General features: G+C 42.1%; 2 protein-coding genes across 2 annotated transcripts; one reads left to right on the top strand and one right to left on the bottom strand.

Moving 5' to 3' along the window:
* The first annotated feature begins 8,860 nt into the window (after positions 1-8,860).
* On the top strand, positions 8,861-13,094 carry LOC123444465 (protein CURVATURE THYLAKOID 1C, chloroplastic-like). The gene is made up of 6 exons (XM_045121176.1): positions 8,861-9,154; positions 9,246-9,337; positions 11,657-11,743; positions 11,824-11,886; positions 12,010-12,047; positions 12,744-13,094. The coding sequence occupies exons 1-6, from the start codon at positions 9,034-9,036 to the stop codon at positions 12,796-12,798; spliced, it is 456 nt and encodes a 151-aa protein (XP_044977111.1). The 5' UTR covers positions 8,861-9,033; the 3' UTR covers positions 12,799-13,094.
* A 6-nt stretch (positions 13,095-13,100) lies between these two features.
* LOC123444464 (protein tesmin/TSO1-like CXC 5) lies at positions 13,101-21,116 on the bottom strand. The gene is made up of 8 exons (XM_045121175.1): positions 20,689-21,116; positions 20,226-20,330; positions 19,039-19,216; positions 15,871-16,224; positions 14,895-14,992; positions 14,702-14,796; positions 13,739-14,146; positions 13,101-13,665 (listed from the first exon to the last, which is right to left on the bottom strand). Exons 1-8 carry the CDS (start codon positions 21,099-21,101, stop codon positions 13,469-13,471), a joined length of 1,848 nt encoding a protein of 615 aa, XP_044977110.1. The 5' UTR covers positions 21,102-21,116; the 3' UTR covers positions 13,101-13,468.
* Between the last annotated feature and the right edge of the window lie 3,212 nt (positions 21,117-24,328).

A 24,328-nucleotide genomic window follows, 5' to 3' on the forward strand; every position in this document is an offset into this window, starting at 1 on the left:
TCCTTCGAATCCCAAGTTCCAGACACATGTTGAGCCACCAAATCTGAGTCTCCCAAGCACCTGACTTGGATAAGGTTCATCTCCTTAGCTATCCTCAGCCCATGTAAGAGGGCCTCATACTCATCTGCATTGTTGGTACAAGGGAACATGTGCCGTAGAACATAACAGAACTTGTCACCCCTTGGAGAGGATAACACTACTCCAACCCCGAGCCTTTCAATTGTCTGGAGCCATCAAAATGTGTGTCCAGTACATGTTGTCTGGCCTATCCTCTGGGAGCTGAAGCTCGGTCCAATCGTTGATGAAATCCACCAGTGCCTGGGACTTGATGGTTGTACGAGGCATGTACTTCACATGATGGGAACCAAGCTCAATTGCCCACTTAGCAATACGACATGTAGCTTCTCGGTTTTGTATGATGTCCCCAATTGGGGCTGAACTGACCATAGTGATTGGATGCTCCTGGAAGTAGTGTTTCAGCTTCTGGCTTGCCATAAAAAATCCAAAGACCAGCTTTTGCCAATGAGGGTACCGCTGCTTGGATAAGGTCAGTACTTCACTAACAAAATACACTGGCCGCTGAACCGGATATTCTTTCCCTTCTTCCTTGCGCTCAACGACAACTGCAACACTTACTACCTTAGAATTAGCAGCGGTATAGAGGAGCATGGACTCTTTGTCGGTCGGGGCGGCTAAAACGGGCGGCTCAGACAACTGCTTTTTGAGGGCTTTGAAAGCTTCATTAGTTGCATCCGTCTAGATGAAACTATCCGTCTTCTTGAACAGTTGATAAAGAGGGATCGCCTTATCACCAAGGTGGCTTATGAACTGGCTCAATGCCGCGATGCGACCCGCCATGCATTGGACCTAGTTTATATTGGTCGGCTTACCGAGCGAAGTGATTGCCTTGATTTTATCCGGGTTAGCCTCAATGCCTCGCTCGAACACTAGGAAACCTAGTAGCTTGCGTGCAGGAACAACAAAAACACACTTGGCCGGGTGAAGCTTCATCTGGTACACTTGAAGATTATCAAATGTCTCCTTCAGATCCTCCAAGAGTGTTTCCTTCTTCTGAGACTTCACTACGATGTCATCAACATAGGCATGAACATTGCACCAAATCTGACCATGCAAACAGTTTTGGATGAAGCATTGATAAGTCGCCCCCGCGCTCTTGAGTCCAAAGGGCATAGACACATAGTGGCAAGCGCCAAAAGTGGTTATGAAAGCTATCTTTTCCTGATCCTCCTTGGCCATCTTGATCTGGTGGTAACCTGAGTATGCATCCAGGAAACACACGCGCTCACAACCTGCCGTAGTGTCAATGATTTGATCGATGCGGGGAGAGCAAAAGGATCCTTTGGACAAGCTTTGTTGAGACCGGTGTAATCGATACACATACGAAAGTGTCGTTCTTCTTTAGAACCAAGATCGGGTTAGCCAGCCACTCGGGATGAAAAACTTCGATGATGAACTCGATAGCTAAGAGCCAGGCGACTTCTTCCCAAATGGCCTTGCTTCTCTCCTTGTTAAAACGACGAATGTATTGTCATACTGGTTTCATCTTCGGATACAAGTTAAGGTGGTGTTGAGCGAATTCTCTCGGCACCCCAGGCATGTCAGAAGGTTTCAATGCGAAGATGTCCCGATTATCAGGGATGAATTCAATGAGCGTGCTTTCCTATTTGGGATCCAAACCGGTCCTAATAGTGAATTGCTTAGAAGAGTCGCCTGGGGCGAAGTCGAATTTCTTGGTATCGTTCGTTGGCTCAAACTTGAGGGGCGGCTCAGAATCAACAGTGGTTTCTTGAGAGGACTCATGTCGGCCGGGTCAACATTGGCCCTCTGGAATTTCAACGCTTCGGTTGTGCACGTCGACTCAGCACATGCAACATGTCCTTCCTCACACTCCTCATCTATATTCCGACTCCCATTGATTGTAATGGTGCCCTTGAGACCCGATATTTTTAGCTTGAGATATACATAGCAAGGTCGGACCATGAATCGAGCGTAAGCCGGCCACCCGAACAAGGCATGGTAAGGACTCTTAATTTCGACGACCTCAAACATCAGAACCTCACTTCTATAATTGGACTCATCACCGAAAGTGACGTTTAATTTGATCCGCCCAACTGGGTATGCCGACTTGCGTGGGACTATGCTATGAAAGGCTATCATCGACGGCATCAAGTCATCCTCGGAAAAGTTCATTCGCCGGAAGGTGTCATAATATAAGATATTAATGTTGCTCCCTGATGTCTACTACGCAACCTTCTCCTTGTAGACGTTGTTGGGCCTCCAAGTGCAAAGGTTTGTAGGACAGTAGCAATTTTCCCTCAAGTGGGTGACCTAAGGTTTATTAATCCGCGGGAGGCGTAGGATGAAGATGGTCTCTCTCAAGCAACCCTGCAACCAAATAACAAAGAGTCTCTTGTGTCCCCAACACACCCAATACAACGGTAAGTTGTATAGGTGCACTAGTTCGGCGAAGAGATGGTGATACAAGTGCAATGTGGATAGTAGATATAGGTTTTTGTAATCTGAAAATATAAAAACAGCAAGGTAACTAATAGTAAAAGTGAGCACCAACGGTATTGCAATGCGTGGAAACAAGGCGTAGGGTTCATACTTTCACTAGTGGAAGTTCTCTCAACAACGATAACATAACTGGATCATATAACTAGCCCTCAACATGCAACAAAGAGTCACTCCAAAGTCACTAATAGCGGAGAACAAACGAAGAGATTATTGTCGGGTACGAAACCACCACAAAGTTATTCTTTCTGATCGATCTATTCAAGAGTCCGTAGTAAAATAACACGAAGCTATTCTTTCCGTTCAATCTACCCTAGAGTTCGTACTAGAATCACACCTTAGGACACACAACAACCAAGACCCTAATGTCATCTAGATACTCCATTGTCACCTCAAGTATCCGTGGGCATGATTATACGATATGCATCACACAATCTCAGAATCATATATTCAACCAACACATAGAACTTCAAACAGTGCCCCAGAGTTTCTACCGGAGAGTCTAAACTTGTGCCAACCCCTATGCGTAGGTTCCCGATGTCACGAAACCCGCAAGTTGATCACCAAAACATACATCAAGTACTCACATGAATATCCCATTGTCACCACACATAGACACGTGCAAGACATACATCAAGTGTTCTTAAAGACTCAATCCGATAAGATAACTTCAAAGGGGAAACTCAATTCATTACAAGAAGGGAGAGGGGGAAGAACATCATAGGATCCAACTATAGTAGCAAAGCCCGCGGTACATCAAGATCATGACATCTCACGAACATGAGAGAGAGAGATCAAACACATAGCTACTGGTACATACCCTCAGCCCCAAGGGTGAAACTACTCCCTCCTCGTCATGGAGATCGCCGGGATGATGAAGATGGCCACCGGAGATGGGTTCCCCCTCTGGCAGGGTGCTGTAACGGGCTCCTGATTGGTTTTTGGTGGCTACACAGGATTGCGGTGGCGGAACTCCGGTTTTCTGTATTTATAGGAATTTATGGCGGTGGAATTACGTCAGTTGGGCCCATGAGGAGGCCACGAGCCTGCTAGCCCCTCCCGGGGGGGTAGGGCGCGCCTACCAGGCTCGTGACTCCCTCGTGGCTCTTCTGGCCTTCTTCCAAAGCTTCAGGGGTCTCTTTTGGTCCAAAAAAATCATCGCGAAAGTTTTATTCCATTTGGACTCTCTTTGATATTCCTATCTGAAAAAGGTCAAAAACAAGGGAAAAAAACAAAAACTGGCACTAGGCTCTAGGTCAATAGGTTAGTCCCAAAAATAATATAAAATAGCATATTCATGCATATAAAACATCCAAATTGATAATATAATAGCATGGAACGATCAAAAATTATAGATGCGTTGGAGACGTATCAAGCATCCCCAAGCTTAATTCCTGCTCGTCCTCGAGCAGGTAAATGATAAAAACAGAATTTTTTATGTGGAATGCTACCTAACATATATTGTAACATGAATATTCAGATCCATATGATTCAAAGCAAAAAAGTTTAATATTGACATAAGTACAATAATACTTCAAGCATACTAACAAAGCAATCATGTCTTCTCGAAATAACATGGCCAACATTTTTTCTCTCATTTTTTTTGTTTGGGCTCTTTGGTCTCTTTTTTTCTTTTTTTTCATTTTCATTTTTTTGTGGGCTCTTTGGCCTCTTTTATTTTCATTTTTATAGTCCGGAGTCTCATCCCAACTTGTGAGGGAATCATAGTTTACTTCCTTTCCTCACATGGGACAATGCTCTAATAATGATGATCATAACACTTTTATTTACTTACAACTCGATTCTTAGAACAAAAGATATGACTCTATATGAACGCCTCTGGCGGTGTACCGGGATGTGCAATGAATCATGAATAACATGTATGAAAGATATGAATGGTGGCTTTTCCACAAATACGATGTCAACTACATGATCATGCAAAGCAATATGACAATGATGATGTGTGTCATAATAAACGGAACGGTGGAAGTTGCATGGCAATATATCTCGGAATGGCTATGTAAATGCCATGATGGGTAGGTATGGTGGCTGTTTTTAGGAAGGTATATGGTGGGTTTATGCACCGGCAAAAATTGCGCGGCACTAGAGAGGCTAGCAATGGTGGAAGGGTGAGAGTGCGTATATACCATGGACTCACATTAGTCAGAGAGAACTCACATACTTGTTGCGAAAGTTTTATTAGTAATCGAAACAAAGTGCTAGAGGCATGCTCCTAGGGGAAGGGTTGGTAGGAGTTAACCATCGTGTGATCCCGACCGCCATACAAAGGATGACAATCAATAAAAACATCATGCTCCGACTTCCTAACATAGCGGTTCACTACACGTGCATGCTACGGAAATCACAAACTCTAACACAAGTATTTCTACCAATCCATAATTACTCACTATCATGACTCTAATATCACCATATTTATATCTCAAAACTATATGCAAAGAATCAAACTTATCATAGTATTCGATGCACTCTATATGAAAGTTTTTATTATATCCCTCTTGGATGCCCATCATATTAGGACTAGATTCATAACCTAATAAAATTACCATGATGTTTAAGACTCTCAAAATAATATAAGTGAAGCATGAGAGTTCAACTATTTCTATAAAATAAAATCATCACAATGCGCTACAAAGATATAAGTGAAGTACTAGAGCAAAAGGCAAACTACTCCAAAAGATATAAGTGAAGCTCAATGAGTAGTTGAATAATTATTTGGCTATGTGGAGACTCTCCCATTTAAGAATTTCATATATTAAGTACCTTATTCAAACAAAATAAAATGACACTTCAAGGATAGCACAAATCATGTGAAGAAGCAAAAAACTTAGGTTCAACCGATACTAAGCGATAATTGTTGAAGAAGAAAGGTGGGATGCCAACCGGGGCATCCCCAAGATTAGGTGCTTGAGACTTCTTGAAATATGTATTGGGGGTGCCTTGGGCATCCCCAAGCTTGAGCTTTTGTGTCTCCTTAATTCCTCTCATATGATGGTTTCCGAAATCTTAAAAACTTCATCCACACAAAACTCAACAAGAACTCGTGAGATAGGTTAGTATAAATCAATGCAAAACTTTATCATCCTCTACTGTAGAAAATCACTAAGATTATTATTTGACATTGCATACTAAATGCCTCTGCATATTTAAAACTCCCATCCTCAAATGGAATCATTAAACAAGCAAACATACGCGAACAATGCAAACATAACAGCAATCTGCCTAAACAGAACAGTCTGTGAAGAATGCAGCAAGATCCATACTTAACTAACTCCAAAAAATCTGAACAAATTCCGTTCTGTAGAGAATTTATAAGATCATACTGTGTCCAGATTTCAAGCTATTCCGACGTACAGAAAATTCTAGGGAATTTTTGCACTACAAGAAAACTTTCTGTTTTGGAACAGCAACTCCTATACTTGCAAATTAAGCATGGTAAAGGCTATCCTTGACATTTTTATTGAACTAAATGATGCAAAACATTAATATAAATAACATAAAGCAAGTACTAATAAAATAAAACGATGCTCCAAGCAAAACACATATCATGTGGTGAATACAAATATAGCCCCAAGTAAAGTTACCGATGGATTGAAGACGAAACAGGGAATGCCTTCCCGGGGCATCCCCAAGCTTAGGCTTTTTGGTGTCCTTTAATATGGCTTTGGTGTGCCTTGAGCATCCCCAATCTTAGGCTCTTTCCACTCCTTGTTCCTTAGTCCATCCGAACTTTACCCAAAACTTGAAAACTTCACAACACAAAACTTAACGGAACTTTGTGAGATGGGTTAGTATAATAAAGACAAATCATTCATTTTGGTACTGTCAAGACAAGATTCATAAATGTTCCCACACAATTCCTACTGTATCTTATCATTTCCACAATTTATATCACTTAATATAATCTATGGAAACACTAAAACAAGCAAACTATGCATTGAAAACAGAATCTGTCAAGAACAGAACCGTCTGTAATGATCTGAATGATAACCATACTTCTGCACCTCCACAAATTCTGAAACAATTATGACAATTAAGGCAATTTGTATATCAATAAGCAGCAAAAATAATCAGCTCAATATCTCTCTCTGGATAGGAATGAAAAATAATTTCATGAGCGCAAAGTTTCTGTCTTTTTCAGCATGATCAAACAACTATCACCCAAACTAATCATAAAGGCTTTACTTGGCAATTTATTGAAACTAAGGCAATAAAACATGATTAATACAGTAGCTTAATCACACAAAAACAGTAAGGATACATATTGGGTTGTCTCCCAACAAGCGCTTTTCTTTAATGCCTTTCAAGCTAGGCATGATGATTTCAATGATGCTCACATAAAAGATAATGATTGAAACATAATGGAAGCATCATGAAGCATATGACTAGCACATTTAAGCCTAACCCTCTTCCTATGCATAGGTATTTTGTGAACAAACAATTTTTTAGAGCAAGAATCAACTAGCATAGGAAGGTAAAACAAGCATAGCTTCAAAACTTACAACACATAGAGAGGAAACTTGATATTATTGCGATATGTAGAAGCATATGTTCCTCTCTCATAATAATTTTCAGTAGCATCATGAATGAATTCAACAATATAACCAGCACCTAAAGCATTCCTTTCATTATCTACAAGCATAGAAATTTTACTACTCTCCACAATAGCAAGTTTATCCTCATGATTAATAGTGGGAGTATCGTAAAAGACTTGAGCACTACAAATTGTTTCCACATTAAAAGAGTGATGTTCAGTGAAAGGATACTAAAGAGTATGGAAATTTTTATCATCCCTCTTCTTTATAGCATAAGTATCATCACAATAATCATCATAAATAGGGGGCATGCTTTCATCATAATAAATTTGATCATTCAAAGTGGGGGAACTAAAAATATCATCTTCATCAAACATAGCATCCCCAAGCTTGTAGCTTTGCATATCATTAGCATCATGGATATTCAAAGTATTCATACTAACAACATTGCAATCATGCTCATCATTCAAATATTTTATGCCAAGCATTCTATGTAATTCTTCTTCTAGCACTTGAGCACAATTTTCATTTCCTTCATTTTCACGAAAGACATTAAAAAGATGAAGCATATGAGGTAACCTTAATTCCATTTTTTTTTGTAGTTTTCTATTAATAAACTAAACTAGTGATAAAACAAGAAACTAAAAGATTCAATTGCAGGATCTAAAGATATACCTTCAAGCGCTAACCTCCCTGGCAACGGCGCCAGAAAAGAGCTTGATGTCTACTACGCAACCTTCTCCTTGTAGACGTTGTTGGGCCTCCAAGTGCAAAGGTTTGTAGGACAGTAGCAATTTTCCCTCAAGTGGGTGACCTAAGGTTTATCAATCCGCGGGAGGCGTAGGATGAAGATGGTCTCTCTCAAGCAACCCTGCAACCAAATAACAAAGAGTCTCTTGTGTCCCCAACACACCCAATACAATGATAAGTTCTATAGGTGCACTAGTTCGGCGAAGAGATGGTGATACAAGTGCAATATAGATAGTAGATATAGTTTTTTGTAATCTGAAAATATAAAACAGCAAGGTAATTAATAGTAAAAGTGAGCACAAACGGTATTGCAATGCGTGGAAAGAAGGCCTAGGGTTCATACTTTCACTGGTGGAAGTTCTCTCAACAATGATAACATAATTGGATCATATAACTAGCCCTCACATCTGCTTCATGCGAACTGCCTATGTCGTTACTTTTGTTGTTGTTGTTGTCGGCGACTCTGTTCCGTTCAACGCGTACACCGTTGACGAGAGAGCGGGCCTCTGAAACCCCTTCTCTCTGGATCCTATACAGAAGAGAGGTGATTAGGTTTCTCGGAGCGACTACACGACTGCTTCCCTTCCTTCAACTACTTCCTTTACGTGTGTGTTGCCTTCGTCATTATCATGTCTTCGCTAACCGACGTTGACCGTGTCGCCACCAAGAAGCTCGAAGCCGACAAGAAGATGGCCAAGGAGGCTGTCGCGGCTACGGGCAAGTGGCCTATTGAAGGGTATAACACGTTTATCCTGCTTCTGTTAATTTTTGTTTTAACGGTACTAGCTATATGCATAGATGTTTCTACTATATGTGTACTACATTAGTCTCATTCATGTATGTTGTTAGTAATCTTGTTAATTCATGATCATGATTATTTCCTCAATTAATTTAATCAAAACTTACATATTTACTCAGCAACAACAACTTCCTGCAAAGACTTTGAGCAGTACAACTTCTTTCTGAATGGAAAATGGAGTAGTACAGCAGCAGCACTGCTGACCATGAAAAAAAGACAGAAAAAAGGGGCAATCTGCAAACCTGCCATCTGATGGAGTGTTAGTGGACAAGCGAGCTCGCGCTCACATCCGCTGCTGCAGACGACGGCCAAACAGTAGTTTCTCCACGCATCGTCCGCCGGACACGCCTCGCAGCTCCATCGCCAACAATCCCAAGGCGGGGGATCTAGCCAGCCATGATGGCATGTGCCCTCTCCATCGCCCAGCCCACAGCCCTCGCGCGGTGCGGCGGCGGCGGCAGCAGCAGCCAGAGCGTCCCCAGGGGTCTCCCGAAGCTGCGAAGCCCCACGGTTTCAGGTAATTCATTTGTAGCAACCACCGTGCTCCCGATGCGAAATTCATCGCGTCGTCGTGGTTCACTGCGTGCTCTGCAATGTGCCACGCGCAGGCAGGATGGGAAGTCGCGCTGTCGTTGCCAGGGCTGCGCAGGACAGTTCAGGAGCCTCCACCAGGAGTGTCGTGAAATACGTCAAGAGTTCCGTGAGTCTCCTCCCGACTGTCGCTATGATAGTATGATACAGTATGACGTTGCAATTTGCCAGTAGGTTCCCTAGCAAAATTCTGATTTCGCATCAATGATTTATCAAATGCTATCCAACCAACGCTCGCTGCAGGTGCATGGCAAAACGAACGTTTTTCGCGGCAATTTATGTTGCCGGAACATGGCAGTTCCTTCAAACTAACGGCAATTCTTGGAGCAAAATCCTTTGTTGCCACAAATTGCCATGTGTTTCTGAAGAAATTGCCATGGCTGTTCCGAAGAATTTTCCATAAAAACGTTCACAAATGCCATCCCTCCTAGCAAACGTTCGCTGGCCAATGGGGTCCTAAATTTTATTTACTCCCGTTGAGAAAGGAAAATAAGGTTGTAACTTTGTGCTGTAGAGCGGCATTATTACTTCCTGATTTCCAGTACATCAGCCCAAAATGCTTGGTTTTGTATGTGATGTCCTCATGGTGCATTGATCTTATTACTAGACCGTCATTCATATCGGTTAACATATCACATGCTATGCTACTGTCTCCCATTGGCAGGGATCAGCACTCCTGCACCTTCACACGATATAGATAGGATCATGCACAAATCCAATTGATAGCTCTGAAGATAACCTGCAAAAAGAAGATAACACTATCATTCTATCAATTTCAGACCACACATGGATTAGAGCATTTAGCTTAGGATGAATCCGCAAGAACTAGTTACTCATGCGTTATATCCGAAGGTGGGGTAAATTATACGCTGCATGAAGAGAACAGCAGAGAAGAGTAGCAAACAGATAAGGTGGTGTAGTTTTTTATCATTGCTACTAGTTATCATTGCTAGTTTGTTACAAAAACAACACATTTTAGGCCTTTGCGAGCTGCGTTTGGCTAGTTTTTTTTTTTTGTTTTGTTAAGATCACTCCTTTGTCCAAGTACCGCATAAATTCTTTGATTTTAGCCAGGAGTGTTAGTTTCCAAATGCAGTTCCGATGGAAGACATGATCATCATTGATGAGATCTGCGTACATATAGTTAAGAGATTAGACACCCATAGTATGTGATTTCCGATTGAAAGCATCTTTTCTTGAGATAAGTTGAACACCATCAATCCATTATCCAAATGATGCCATGTCGTCATGTCCATTTGTCTCCGGTGAAAGCTCGCCGGAATGCAATATTCAGTTGGACCTCGCCTAAAACCAAAGCGAGAAAATGTGTCATAAAGCAAGACATTTTTTGACACTAAACTAGTGTCAAAAAAATTCTTACATTATGAAACGGAGGGAGTACAAGACTACCCTCATAGGATAGTAACGCCCTTCCAACTGATTTTTTTAATCGGTTCTCGATGCACTTCCACCCCTTATTCAGGACCTTGCGGTGATGGATTGGGATACCGACATAGAAGTGAGTTCCTAAAAGTTAAATGTGAGTTTCGCATACCAATGAAGTTTAGCAAAGAGGATCAGTTGGCAATATAACCCTCTTGCTCCATCCAAAGTTCACTGGTCTAAGGCTTGGGCTTGAAGTGGACCGCAATTATTTGTGTTACGATATTGGCCTCCTTAGGTTTTGAATTTAGAATCTTTTAGTGCCGATACCATATTAAGTCACCAAAAGGTTAGGACAATATACTGCCAGATCATAGCGCATGGCCTTGTTTTATATGTTTTAAATTTCCTGAGAAATTGTTGCAAGTCTTGCAGGGACAAAAAGACTGTCAGCAGTGTTTCTATGAACTGGGACGAGGCGATTCGGTGTCTAGGCTCAGCTGCTCCTGCAATGAACATTTTTTTTTAAACAATACTAGCAAAATAAATAAATAAGGAAAAAAATGCATGGAAGATAATTTGGTGCGTGAGGTTAGCTCAAAATTTCAGATCATTTGGACATGTGTAGATCTCGGCAAAAAAGACAAATTTGGGATGTGTAAAAAAGTTTATTGTTCATGTATTATTCTGACTCAATTTGAGTTTTTTGCTTTTTTCGAAAAGGGGCGCTTTATTACTTAAAAGATTTAAGCATTACTTTCAGTTTTTTGTGATCTGAGAGCTATTCATATGTCCAAATGATCTGAAATTTAGAGCGCACCTCAAGCACCAAATTATTTTTCATGCAAAAAATAAAATTGTTCGAATATTTTTTGTGAATTTTCTCTTCACTGAATGCAGATGAGCCTGGGCTCATAAATGGATTTTCTTGTTGTTTTTATGTCGAATGGAAGATACAAATCAAATAGTTATTTTGAATTGTAGTTCCATTTAGGCTTCTTTCTTACAAAATGAAGGAAACTGACAAACATGGGTTCTGAAACAGTTCAACACTACTGAAGACATATTTGCTCTAGCGGGTATCGGCTTTGCATCAATTGCGGCATTCTGGGCTTCCATGATGCTTGTTGGGGTAAATTGCAGATGCTCAATCTTCAACTGTGCAACAAGATAAACAAAATCAATCTAATAATCTAATTATCTCAACTTCAGGTCATCGACAAGCTCCCTGTTCTCCCTCTTTTCTTTGAACTAATCGGAATAGCAGTTGCATGGGTGAGTTTTACCCAAGACCCTCAACTGTAACATTGCTATTTTGAAGTGAAGTTGTTATCTTTGTATTACCACAAGTCCACATGTCCCTAGTCTCACTCTATAACTCTTGCCGACATTTTTCAGTGGTTTATCTATGGGAACCTCCTCTTCAAGCCGGACAGGTAAAACCTCAATTGTTTCTTTCTTGAATTTCAATAAACCTCCATTGTCTATTGCCATACCTCCCGAAGTTTTGAAGACATATAACTATCCTTTTTGAGAAAATAGTGCACAGAAAATGGCAAAAATAATAGGAGTTCAGTCTGAAAATACTGTCTATTTTGAATAACTGAGGGCATGTACAATGATTGATAAGACAGTCTTATCTTAAGTCTTGCATGTAATTTAGAGATGTCAAAAAAATATGTCTACAATGGGTCATTTCTTAAGCTTATCTTCAATAACTAGATATTCCTAAAAACATGGTGAGATATATTGTGCTAAGGAATCATCTCTTGTCTTCTCTTAGTCTTTTTCTTATGATTTCTGTCTCCTCCACCTCATCATTTATCCTATATGGCATTTTTAAGATAGAACCATTTTATATTCCCTGATGAGAAGAAACTGATAGGTAGCTTACCATGTAGTTCTATGAGAGACACTTTCAGAGGAAGTTTCATGCTGGATTTCCACAACTAGTGTACCACTCTCATTTTGGCTTGTGGCACCTTATTCTGAAGGAACAGCTTGGCATACGTGTAATTATGATTCTATGCACCATTACTACAGCTCAAGATACTATCGTACCCGTATTCTCGAAAAAAGATACTACTATTGTACTTTACGGATTTACTAACATGTATGTTGATTCTTCACAGAGCAAGGTTCCTGGAGAACATCAAAAGCTCAGTATCTCGAATCTTGGGGCAGTAACTTCACCGCGAAGACGAAGTACATCCTGCCTAAGACGTACATTTTCTTGGGGCCTGTCAGAAACATTTAGCTGTGGGCTCATGTGAGGCATCTGCGTCACCGTTGTTCGTTCTATAGATGTAATACGCTATCTCCTGTACAGGTTAGAGTGAAATCGAGCATTCTTCTGGTGGCAAAACTTGAGTGCTTGTTCTCCCCGAATTAATTTTTCGACAGCAGGAAGGATGTACTTATAGAAAGTGCATTTTGGCTTTGGACTTTCGCAGAACATCATGAAAATAAGTCCTCTTGTGGCACAAGTGTTGCAAGATCCCAGATGGGAGTTGGTCACTCATAAGAAGTGTAGCATGTCTTGCTAACGGGGAAAGGAAACATATGATGTTACAAGGCACAGTTTCATCCAAGCTTATTAGCATGACGATTGGAGAGAAGAACTTCACGGTCTAAATACCCCCAAAACAAAAGGAGCTAAAACGGTACACAACAACATTGGCTAAGGCGACTCTAGGGCTAAACTAACTATCCAAGATTACACTTATTCTGACCAAGGAGAATAAATAGGAACTTCTTTAACCTAAATTAAATCATCAAGACTGGTACATGTCTCCGGTCAACCTGTTAGAAGGTGCACAAACATGACTCTTGTACCCCAAATACAGACCTGAGGCAGCTATGTGTTCTCAGGCTTCAGTCTTTTGTCTAAATGCCCACTCGAAGGGTTCCCAGCAACAAGATGTTTGCTGGAACTCTGAGGAAATGTTTTTACAACAGGTACATCTACTTTTGGATACGGTATTCGCGGGGCACCGTTTACCTGCCCAGGATGTCCGGTCGCTTCAGATCTAATCGCCATGGAGTACTTCTCCTCTGCAGGTTCAAAATGGTCAGGGCCAAATCTATCCATGTTTTGCAAAGCATAGCGCTAGGATATCTGATGTACCTTTCATTCTACCGTACTGCACAAGCTTACGCAGGCAATCACGGAATTCTGTCAACACACACCTTTCCTGCTCTGCATACAGTTCTGACCGGTTCTGATCGGCAGCTACTGCTGGCGGAGCAACAGCATTTTGAGAAGTTGCAAACATAGCATCTTGTTCATCACACATCAATGCTAGTGTTCCAGGAGACATTGGTCTACTGGACTTCTGGTCATCATTGCAATCAGGTCTGGAATCATCTAGTGATGCCTTGCCCATATCAGTTCCTACACTTGAACGATCATCAATTGATGTTTTTCGATGATTTTGATCTTGAGTTTTGCCTTCTCTATCATGGTTTGTGGATGCTAGGGAACCTCCCGTTCCATCTTCCTTCTCTGCAACCTTCTCTTCCTGGATTTTCCGACCTAATTTTCAATGTTTTCCAATGAGACAGTATCATCGTCAAATTTATGCTACACATTAATTTGGTTAGCTTAAATTACAAAATAAGAAGGTAGCAAACTGAAGATAATCATAGAACAGCTGCAAAGACTTGGTGCTTAATTTGAGAAGTGCCAAGTGTCCTTATAGCGACAATCACTCACAAATGGACCCCAAGTACTGTAAGATTTCGACGGGAACAAGACAGTGATCCTGACCACACTGTTCAGTGTTACCACACTATATAACTATATACTGAAGATGAGATGCACTGAATCAAATGACAGCTGCATGTGCATATGATGTTCCAAGAGGTTACATAGCACTAGCAGCATCCAAATCCAGGGCGCAACAGAAGGAACACCTGGAATTGGATGCAGTCGTGCAACAGGTAAAATTTAAAATGGAGAGGCTCTGATCTGTTGGAGTTGATTGAATATCTATCACAAATGTATGTCATGCACAGTGCAAGATCACCAGGAATATTTCCTGCAACACACTGGAAAAGGGGAAACTAAATACGATGCCAGGAGCAATACCAGTATATGCCTTAGCAGCCTGTCCTGATACTGTCACCAAAAGTTTACATAGCTCCTTTACATCCCCTGGCTGAATAATATCCGCTAAAAGAGGCCTGTAAGGATGACAACCCGATCAATACAAAACAGATGGGTTGTCCTACTCAAGGAAAAGCAAAATTTCTGCAGGTAGAAATTCAGAGCTGACAGTTACCTGTAGGTGACTTTAAAGGGCCCCATCATATGAGGATGCACCGACTGGCCTACAGGAAGTGAACCATCGGAAGCCATTGCGTTCTTCTGATAAATAACCTGATTAAAGTATAAATTACATACAGCAAGCTTCTCAAAATCCCATAATAACTCGTGTTATAAGTAGCATTTGACCGTCTCTTTTGGTTAGTCAGGTTTTATTCCGGAATCTATTCTAGACGAATTTGAACCACTCCAAGAGAAATTGTTTAAAAGTCAGAAAGGTAACGATATCATCCAATATGCATCTTCCGCTAATCTTTTCTTCACGGTTATTAAAGCCTGAGTTCATGGTAGTGCTATTGCTTCAAACCCATCCCACCTCACCCATCCCTAAAGTTCATTATCGAGAAAACTAACTTAAAATGACTGAAGTTTCCCTCGCAAATTACTTAATCACCTCTCAGCGCTTGATAGGGTATGGCTGTGGAGCTGTTGGCCAAGCACGAGTGATGGCACAGCCATGGGCATGGCCTGGAGCAGGCAGATAATGAGGTGACATGATTTCTTTTATTCACAGAAAGCACAGGCGGTCAGCTACTGAAATTATTATACTTTCATAGTTATCCCTTTCAGATATCTCAGGGCATAAAATCGGCGAGGTAGTCAACGCGCACACACAAGTGTGAGGTTGATTTTTTTTTTAGAGTGAGGTTGATCTACTTAAGTAGCAAAGCATGGGATGCCAATAATAAAGGTAATGTGCATCACTCTGATTGGGATGTCAATAACGAAAATAAACAATTGGTAGGTCACACGTGCACATGCACGAATTATCAAGTCACTTCATGGTAAGCACATAATAATATGAAATTTCCTAGTGAAGGAATGGATTGCTTCACCTTACCTCTTAAGTCAATAGTTGAAAGCACACTATGCACAGTTAAAGAGATTACAAACACTGCAGAGCACACTTAAATAGTAGAAATGGTCGTTACCTGAGATAGTTGGCCATTCCTCATAGCTAAATGTTCCTTGGTCGAAAGGTCAAGTGAAGAATCAATGTGCTTTCTCTTCTTAGATGTGGAAGGCGACGAGAATGCAGTTGCTCCAATAGCACCATTTACCGCTGCATTTGCTGCTTGTTGCATGTGAACGACATTTTTGTGATCCAAACTAAGATGTTTCCTGTCTTCACTCCCGTCAAAGTTCTTGCAATCCCTACACTTGCAATTTTCAGAGCATAGTATATTAGCTTGGAAGCACTCGCAGTATTTCTTGAGGCATCCTGACTTCTTGCAGTGGCACCCTTTATTATGCTTCCCTATTAAAGGGAGATCACCAGCTACCTCCTAGCAAAGGGACTAATATTAATTACACATATAATTGAAGCATAAATCAGATAAATGGCCTAGATGAGAAATACAATAATGAAGACGTCCCCTTTGAGGACAGCAAACATTTAATGATAGTCTAAGCCAACATTTCTTGAATAAGATTTTAGCTTTTTACAAACCAAAAATAATAATCACTTTGAGCCTCTGACTTCTCTGGGAAACATAATTCTTGTTTCAGATAAGAAATAATGCAAATTTTAGGTGGAAGGAAGGAACTGGCAGTTCCGTCTCAGTGGTGAAACCTAAAAAGCACGGATACAGGGACACGAACAAGGCGACACGCATACGGGGACATGGGATACGGCATTTTCCAAAAACAGCCCATCAGGGACACGTCAAGTATATATATAAATAATAAATAATGCCATGTAATATAGAGGTAAAGAGGAAAAAAAATAACAAGAGATCGCCCCAGTCAACAGTAACTCTCTTAACATAAAAGCCCAGAGAGGATATTAGTAGTTGGGCCGGCCCAGCCACAGATCAATCTGCACCGTCAAAACTCAAGCCCTATCTCTCTCCGCCCTAATGCTTTGTCCAAGCCACCACTCTCTTGCCATTGCCCCTCCTCCCAGCGATGGATCTCTCAACTCCCCCGCAGCACCTCTCGCCACCCCCCCTCCTCCCAGCAGAGGCACAGCAGCACGGCGGCGGGAGGGTGCTCCAGATCCACGCTGCCTGAAGTCGGAGGAGGGTGCTGCTCCGACCGGTGGATTAATCGAGCCCCTCAAGTGTCCCGGCCGTGTCCTCCCTTTTCTTTTCTTTTTTAATTCGTAATTCAGGAAATACGGCGGGATACGCATATCCCGGCGTGTCCGAGCGTATCCCCGTGTCCGGCCGTATCAGCACGGGGATTCGGCAACTTCTGTCATGTCCATGCTTTGTAGGGTGAAACAACTGTAAGTGACAGATATTATAGTTGGAGATGCTAGATCTTCACTTTGTCAGATTAAAATTTTGACAAAATGGCTATCAATAGTGTCATGGTTTACAGGTCTAGTAAATAAATAGTCAAATAACATATGTACTAGGGGCCAATTAATCCTTAAGACAAGAAATTAGAGCTCAACCAGCGGCAGCTTCTATTGGAGTAATTCATCACAAAGATGCTTCAATGCTATTTGATACAACTCACAGTTGTCAGCTTTTGAATCCTTTACAATATCCAAAGAGGCAAACAGGGAAGTGTGTGGATATATATTTTTACAAAGTAATGTTTTTGACTGAAACTGAGGAAGGCTTGTAAGTATGAGACAATGCAACATTCTGAGAAATGAACGGGGTAAATAAACTGAGAAAGGAACAAAGAAAAAAATATGTATTTTTTTTACATCAATAGTGGCATGGTTTACAGGTCTAGTAAATAAATAATCAAATAATATATATACTAGTGGCCAATGAATCCTTAAGACAAGAAATTAGAGCTCAACCAGTGGCAGCTTCTATTGAAAATCAATCACAAAGATGCTTCAATGCTATTTGAGAATTACAGGTCACAGTTGTCAGCTTTTGAATCCTTCACATTATCCGAACAGCCAAACAGGGAAGTGGATGGATATATGTTTTTACAAAGTAATGTTTTTGACTGAAACTGAGGAAGGCTTATAGTATGAGACAATACAACATTCTGAGAAATGAACGGAGTAAATAAATTGAGAAAGGAACAAAGAAAATAAGCCGTCAATTTCCGGTAATTCAATTCCAAACATGGGCTCATCTGCACCCGGTGAATAGTACAATAAAAAAATTCAAAAAAAACTGACACCTTTTTGAATGCATGATACTGTACTTGAGTGTGCCAGGTGCGTGCAAAACTTCATGGGTAAATGACATTCAAAGAGCTCGTGGCAAAAAAGACAATGAACTCCGAACAGTGTTGTTTTCAAAAGTTTCTCACAAGCCCAAAATTTGTCTTTTCTGCCTAGAGCTACTGAAATGTCCAAAACCCACAAAATTTGGCACGGGCATCACGCACATGAGCATCTCGCACCACAAAATGGTACTTCAATGCATGATACTTGAGTGTGCCAGGTGCATGCAAAACTTCATGGGTAAATGACATTCAAAGAGCTCGTGGCAAAAAAGACAATGAACTCCGAACAGTGTTGTTTTCAAAAGTTTCTCACAAGCCCAAAATTTGTCTTTTCTGCCTAGAGCTACTGAAATGTCCAAAACCCACAAAATTTGGCACGGGCATCACGCACATGAGCATCTCGCACCACAAAATGGTACTTCAATGCATGATACTTGAGTGTGCCAGGTGCATGCAAAACTTCATGGGTAAATGACATTCAAAGAGCTCGTGGCAAAAAAGACAAAATGAACTCCGAACAGTGTTGTTTTCAAAAGTTTCTCACAGGCCAAAATTTGTCTTTTCTGCCTAGAGCTACTGAAATGTCCAAAATCCACAAAATTTGGCACAGGCATCACGCACATGAGCATCTCGCACCACAAAAGAATTAAAAAAAAATTGAATTTGTTTGCTATTTTAAAGATTTTACTGTTCACCCACGGGAGCATCTGCACCCGAGAGCCAAAACACTGCGTCCGCAAATTTCTTATATTTATATACAGTAAAAATAGTTCTTCAGAGAACATGTGTAACTTCCAAAGACTTCTAACATTTGCCATCAGTTAGGGTGTTGTATCAGTTTAGATGAGCGAAAAAAACATAGAATAAGTCATTAATATCTAGAAGCAACGGACATCATTTTTATCAAGTAAACTAACTAGTGCTATTTAATAAGTGACGTGGACATCAAAACATACCATATTATTCCGATTTGTGTGTGGGCTACTCCCAATCTTAGGTCTGAACGCGTCTGGATTGCGCTCCAGTGTAGCCTCTATAGCTTCACGCCTAGCCACCTCATTCTCAACGTTATTAAAACAATTGGTGCAGTTGCAACCATCGCAATAAATACCAGATGCAAAACATTCACAGTACCTAAGCATAGAAAACCATAAAATTCAGATTGATAGGATCAAATATCAGTACACAAAGACTTAGATATGAAATGAACATGAAAATGGAAAGAAAAGAAGTGAACCATCCAAGCATGTCATTTGTGTTTTTTTTTTAGAAAATGTAGGTAGAAGCAGAAACTTTAGGGTTTTATAGAACTTATGAGTGTTAGTAGGATACTCTTTGAATTGCTCTTCACTGTCACTGTCCATCTAAACTACATGTACATGCTTTGAACAGAATGAATAACATAAAACAATCGGTTTCATCTTCGACACATTACACAAGTACTCCCTCTGTCAACTAACATAAGTGCTTAGTGATCTAAACGCTCTTATATTAGTTGACAGAGGGAGTACTCATTTCAGACACTAATCCTCATTTTTACAAAGCTCCAGCTCCTTCTGGAGACATAAAGAAACTTAAATGACACAGCCACCCCTGAAGCATAAGTGATCCAACTCAAGATGTATAATGCTTCATAATTATCTTGACTAGTCATGAAGTTGTTACGTCAGCTCCTTTCCTTTAAACTAAAACAACATTATTTCACTAGCTAAAAGTTTACTGATACAAAACCTTATTCATACCATAAGATCAGATATTCTGTCTCATCATTGATGTTATTTGTCAAGCTTATCAGCAATATGCCCTTATGATCCAGCTATTTCTCAAAAAGTTCCAGAATCCATACATTACTTCTTATAAGATTTCTATGGGCAAAAAGTAAAATAAGAACAGTCAACAGGCAAGACAATGCCCTTGTGTTATTTCCCTGTATATCTACAGAGTCAGATAAATTTCACTGGATCCAACCCTATCCATAAAAGGGTCATTCTGGAGGGAATTTCACACATTTGGTGACTTCTAGAGAAGTACGTGAAGGAATCATTACATTCCTAATAAGAAATAAAGTAATGTCTTCATTGGCAAGAATCACATCGTAATATTGGCCTGTTCTCAAGCTAAGACACAAGAAGTCTTGACTTACAGCTTCAAACATTTGGAGTGCCGACAATTGCAGCACTTCTTCTTCGTTGGTGTGCCATCTTTCCCATCATACAGCCGTCCACGTGGTTTTGGTGACTCTGGCTTCCTAAAAACATAAGAACAGCGTGATGGAAAATTTCAAAAATGGAAATTTGAGATTGTCGGTAGCCATTAGGATGTACTCCATGGTACAATTCACTATAAATGGCAGTTAAAAAGCATCCATCTAATAAAAGCATCCATCTACAATTCACTATAAATGTGCAGAGTAAAATTTGGGAACCAAGTTTTCAAACTTTGGTTACATGCTTGAAAAACAGGACACCCAAGGACGTGAATCAAGAGAAAACGAACGAATTCACCATAACCAAGATACAACAGAGCCCCGGAAGTGCAAGACCGAGAAGCAAAAATTTCAAAACTTGACGCAAGGCGTAATAAATCTTGAAAAGGGAGGCACTCACAAGGGAACGGCCACCGGCGGGCGCTGTACTGGCTGCGATAGGGCCGACCGAGCCTGCGGCACGGGCACGGGCATTGCCATCGGCAGTGCCGGCCGCGGCAGCTGCGCATGCACCATCTGATGCGGCCGCATCACGGGCAGCCCCCGCGGCTGCAGCTGATGCGGCACCCCCATGGGCAACGCCGCCCTCAGCTGGTGCGGCTGCGGGTACCCGACCTGCAGCGCCCTCGGCGGCACCGACCGGGAAACGGCGGCGGCGGCGGCCGCCATGGCAGGGTTCCCGTAGTTGAAGTCGAGCTGCCTGACCAGCTTCTTAATCGGCGGCTGCGTGGAAACCGCGGGCACTGGCACTCGCGGCGGGGGGGCGCCCCCGGCCCCGCTCCCGCCCGCGCCGGCCTGCTCCTTCCCCGCCATCCTATCCGCTCGGCCCGGGGAGCTAGCAGATCAAAAAAAAAAAAACGGCCCGGCCGCCGCTGGAAACGGCCGCCCAATCCGGCGCGGCCGCGGCGAGATCGCGGATCAGGCGGGGGCGGGGGCGGCGAGGACGGGCCCGGGCTGCCGCGTGCGTGCGTGCGGCGGGAGGGGCGGCGAATGGCGGATTTCGGGAGGGCTGGGCTGGGCTGGGGGTGGGGGGGGGGGGGATTAGAGGATTTTCCCTCTTGCAGCTGCTGCTGCTGCTGCTGCTTCCGCCCTTTCTCTCTCTTCCCTTCCCTTCCCTTCCCAGCCCTTGCCTGCCCTGCCCCGTCCCCGTCCTTTGTCTCTCTCCCACTCCTGGCTTTCGAAATCAAATTCATATTCTACGGCCGGATCCCCGCGCCTGGGCCGGATCGGACGGGCGGGCGACGCCTGCGCGCATCCTGCGGCTCGAATTCATAGGCGTGAGGTTGCTGGCCCGCTCGCCGTTCGATTGGACGGGGCACGGGCGCCTGGGGGAGTCCGGCTCGTCGCGCACGCGTCCCGCGCCGCCCCCCGCGCGCCCGACGTGTGGGCCGTTTCCGGTGGGGCGAGGCCAGTCAGTGGGCGGGGTGACGTGGGTGGATGCCGGGTTGGCTTGCGGCGGACCATCGCCTGATGTGGGAGTTGCGTTCGCTTGGAACGCGCCGTGCGCTGGCCTGGCTCCATGACACATGGAACCGAGCGGGTTCGTGCCCCACATGTCAGCTCATGTGGCTGGATGTCCGTAGCGTACACCGTGTGTTGCGGTGAGTATCTGGTGAGGGCTTTTTTGAGATTTAAAGGTTCCGTTCACACTAGGGAGGCTACTACTGTGGAGTCCGTGAGACTGAGATGGCACCGTATTTGGGTCGTGCATGCGTTCGTGCTCGCAACAGAAAATTGCCGTTTTCTGTAAGGCTTTGCCTACAAGGAATTGAACCTTAAACTGATCCCGCGTTTTCGTTCATAGCGGTGCCTTTGAAGTAGCTTTGTAAGATCTTGAAACTTTGCGCATCTAATTCATACTTCCTCCATTCTTAAATATAAGGCATTTTAGAAATTATATTATTGATTAGACACAGAGCAAAATGAATGAATCTGCATCCTAAATATGACTACATCCATATGTATATAGTTTATAATGAAATCTTTAAAAGGCCTTATATTTAAAAACGGAGGTAGTAGTAAGTATACTCTATCTCGTATGAAAACGTGTGTGGTAAAATTCATTGTTTTGACCTTTTTCAAAAACTTAAACCGGATTTGACCCCAGCTGGAAAAAAAATCGGATCTGATCCTTTTGTTATCGCCAGAGCCCTTGGCAGTAGGGCATAACAACCTACCGCCGAGCCCCTGGCGGTAGGGCCTACCGCCAGAGAGGCTGGCAGTAGCGCATGTGACCCTACCGCCAAGGGGTCCTGCGGTAGACACTCGCGCACACCGTGTTCGCAACTTTCAGATATTTTTATGATAGGCGTGCAACCCTACTGCCGGGGGCCTCGGTGGTAGGTTGTTATACCCTACCGTCAAGGTCTCTAACGGTAGCAAAAGGGTCAGATCCGAAAAAAATTCCTAACCGGGTTAGATCCGACTTAACTTTTCAAAAAAGGTCAGTGAATTTTACCTACGTGCGTCTATGATGCATTTGATATTTTTGTTCTAAGATATTTACGGGTTGCATACGGGTATCGACGGTGGTTTGCTAGTATAGTTTGGTATTTCCTTATAAAGCGAAGATTGGTGTTGTCAAGGTCATGTGTTGCTTGACTTATGATTTTTTGTCGTCGTAACGATTTGCGGTAGACAGAAGCCATATCCTTGATACACGCCGTTTAAATTTTTCATAAATAATACTTCCTCTGTTTTAAAATAAATGACTTAATTTTATATTAACTTTATACTAACGTTAATATAGAATTGTGTCATTTATTTTAGAACAAAAAGAGTACTATATCCTCAATCTTTACTAGAAAAGATAAAACGGAACCCGAGCACTAGCAGTAACTCAATATGGCATTAAGTTTTTAAAAAAGGAGCGCTACTAACTGATACCCCCTCAGTCCCAAAATAATGTCTTAAGCTTAGTATTATTTTTTTACTAGAGCTAGTATAAAGTTGAGACATTTATTTTGTGATAGAGGGAGTATTATTTACGATTTTTTATGTTTGCGTCTCTAGTTGCTTAGTTTGTGCTTATTTGTATTCAAGGAGGCTAAAATTTCCTTACTTTTGTCCTCCATCACTAGTCCCACAACATCTACAGTCGGACATTGCCCTAAACGCTCATGGGTGTGTCAGGTCAGTGATCAGGCGTATCCCCTATTTGTCAGTCCGCACAATCATACTTCTTATTTTAATTCTCATATGTTCAGTCACTTGTATCGTGATTGGCGGAGAGGAAGAGAGAGAAAGAAAAAATGAATAAAGAAAAGAAAAGGATGATCCGGGGTGGGGTTGTGTCCTATGTGGCGGACTCACCGGGCGCGCCGGGCGCGTTCGCGATCCCTCATATTTGTTGGAAATATGCCCTAGAGGCAATAATAATTGGTTATTATTATATTTCCTTGTTCATGATAATCGTTTATTATCGATGCTAGAATTGTATTGATTGGAAACTCAAATACATGTGTGGATGCATAGACAAGACATTGTCCCTAGTGAGCCTCTAGTTGACTAGCTCGTTGATCAAAGATGATCAAGGTTTCCTCGCCATAGGCAAGTGTTGTCACTTGATAACGGGATCACATCATTAGGAGAATGATGTGATGGACAAGACCCAAACTATAAACGTAGCATATGATCGTGTCATTTTGTTGCTGTTGTTTTCTGCATGTCAAGTATTCATTCCTATGACCATGAGATCATGTAACTCACTGATGCCGGAGGAATGCCTTGTGTGTATCAAACGTCGCAACGTTACTGGGTGACTATAAAGGTACTCTACAGGCATATCCAAAGGTGTTCGTTGAGTTAGTATGGATCAACACTGGATTTGTCACTCCGTGGGACGAAGAGGAATCTCGGGGCCCACTCGGTAATACAACATCACATACAAGCCTTGCAAGCAATGTGACTAAAGAGTTAGTCACGGGGTCTTGTGTTACGGAACGAGTAAAGAGACTTGCCGGTAACGAGATTGAAATAGGTATGGAGATACCGATGATCGAATCTCGGGCAAGTAACATACCGAACGACAAAGGGAATGG

Source organism: Hordeum vulgare, chromosome 3H (genome assembly GCF_904849725.1).
Source record: "Hordeum vulgare subsp. vulgare chromosome 3H, MorexV3_pseudomolecules_assembly, whole genome shotgun sequence".
Classification (NCBI taxonomy): Eukaryota; Viridiplantae; Streptophyta; class Magnoliopsida; order Poales; family Poaceae; genus Hordeum; species Hordeum vulgare.

Coding starts and splice junctions, on each gene's coding strand:
- LOC123444465 (XM_045121176.1), top strand. CDS start 9,034: ATGATGGCATGTGCCCTCTCCATCGCCCAGCCCACAGCCCTCGCGCGG. Junction 9,155..9,245: donor GCGAAGCCCCACGGTTTCAG/GTAATTCATTTG, acceptor TGCCACGCGCAG/GCAGGATGGGAAGTCGCGCT. Junction 12,048..12,743: donor CTCCTCTTCAAGCCGGACAG/GTAAAACCTCAA, acceptor GATTCTTCACAG/AGCAAGGTTCCTGGAGAACA.
- LOC123444464 (XM_045121175.1), bottom strand. CDS start 21,101: ATGGCGGGGAAGGAGCAGGCCGGCGCGGGCGGGAGCGGGGCCGGGGGC. Junction 14,993..15,870: donor GGAATGGCCAACTATCTCAG/GTAACGACCATT, acceptor TACTTTAATCAG/GTTATTTATCAGAAGAACGC. Junction 13,666..13,738: donor GCAGTACGGTAGAATGAAAG/GTACATCAGATA, acceptor TTGAACCTGCAG/AGGAGAAGTACTCCATGGCG.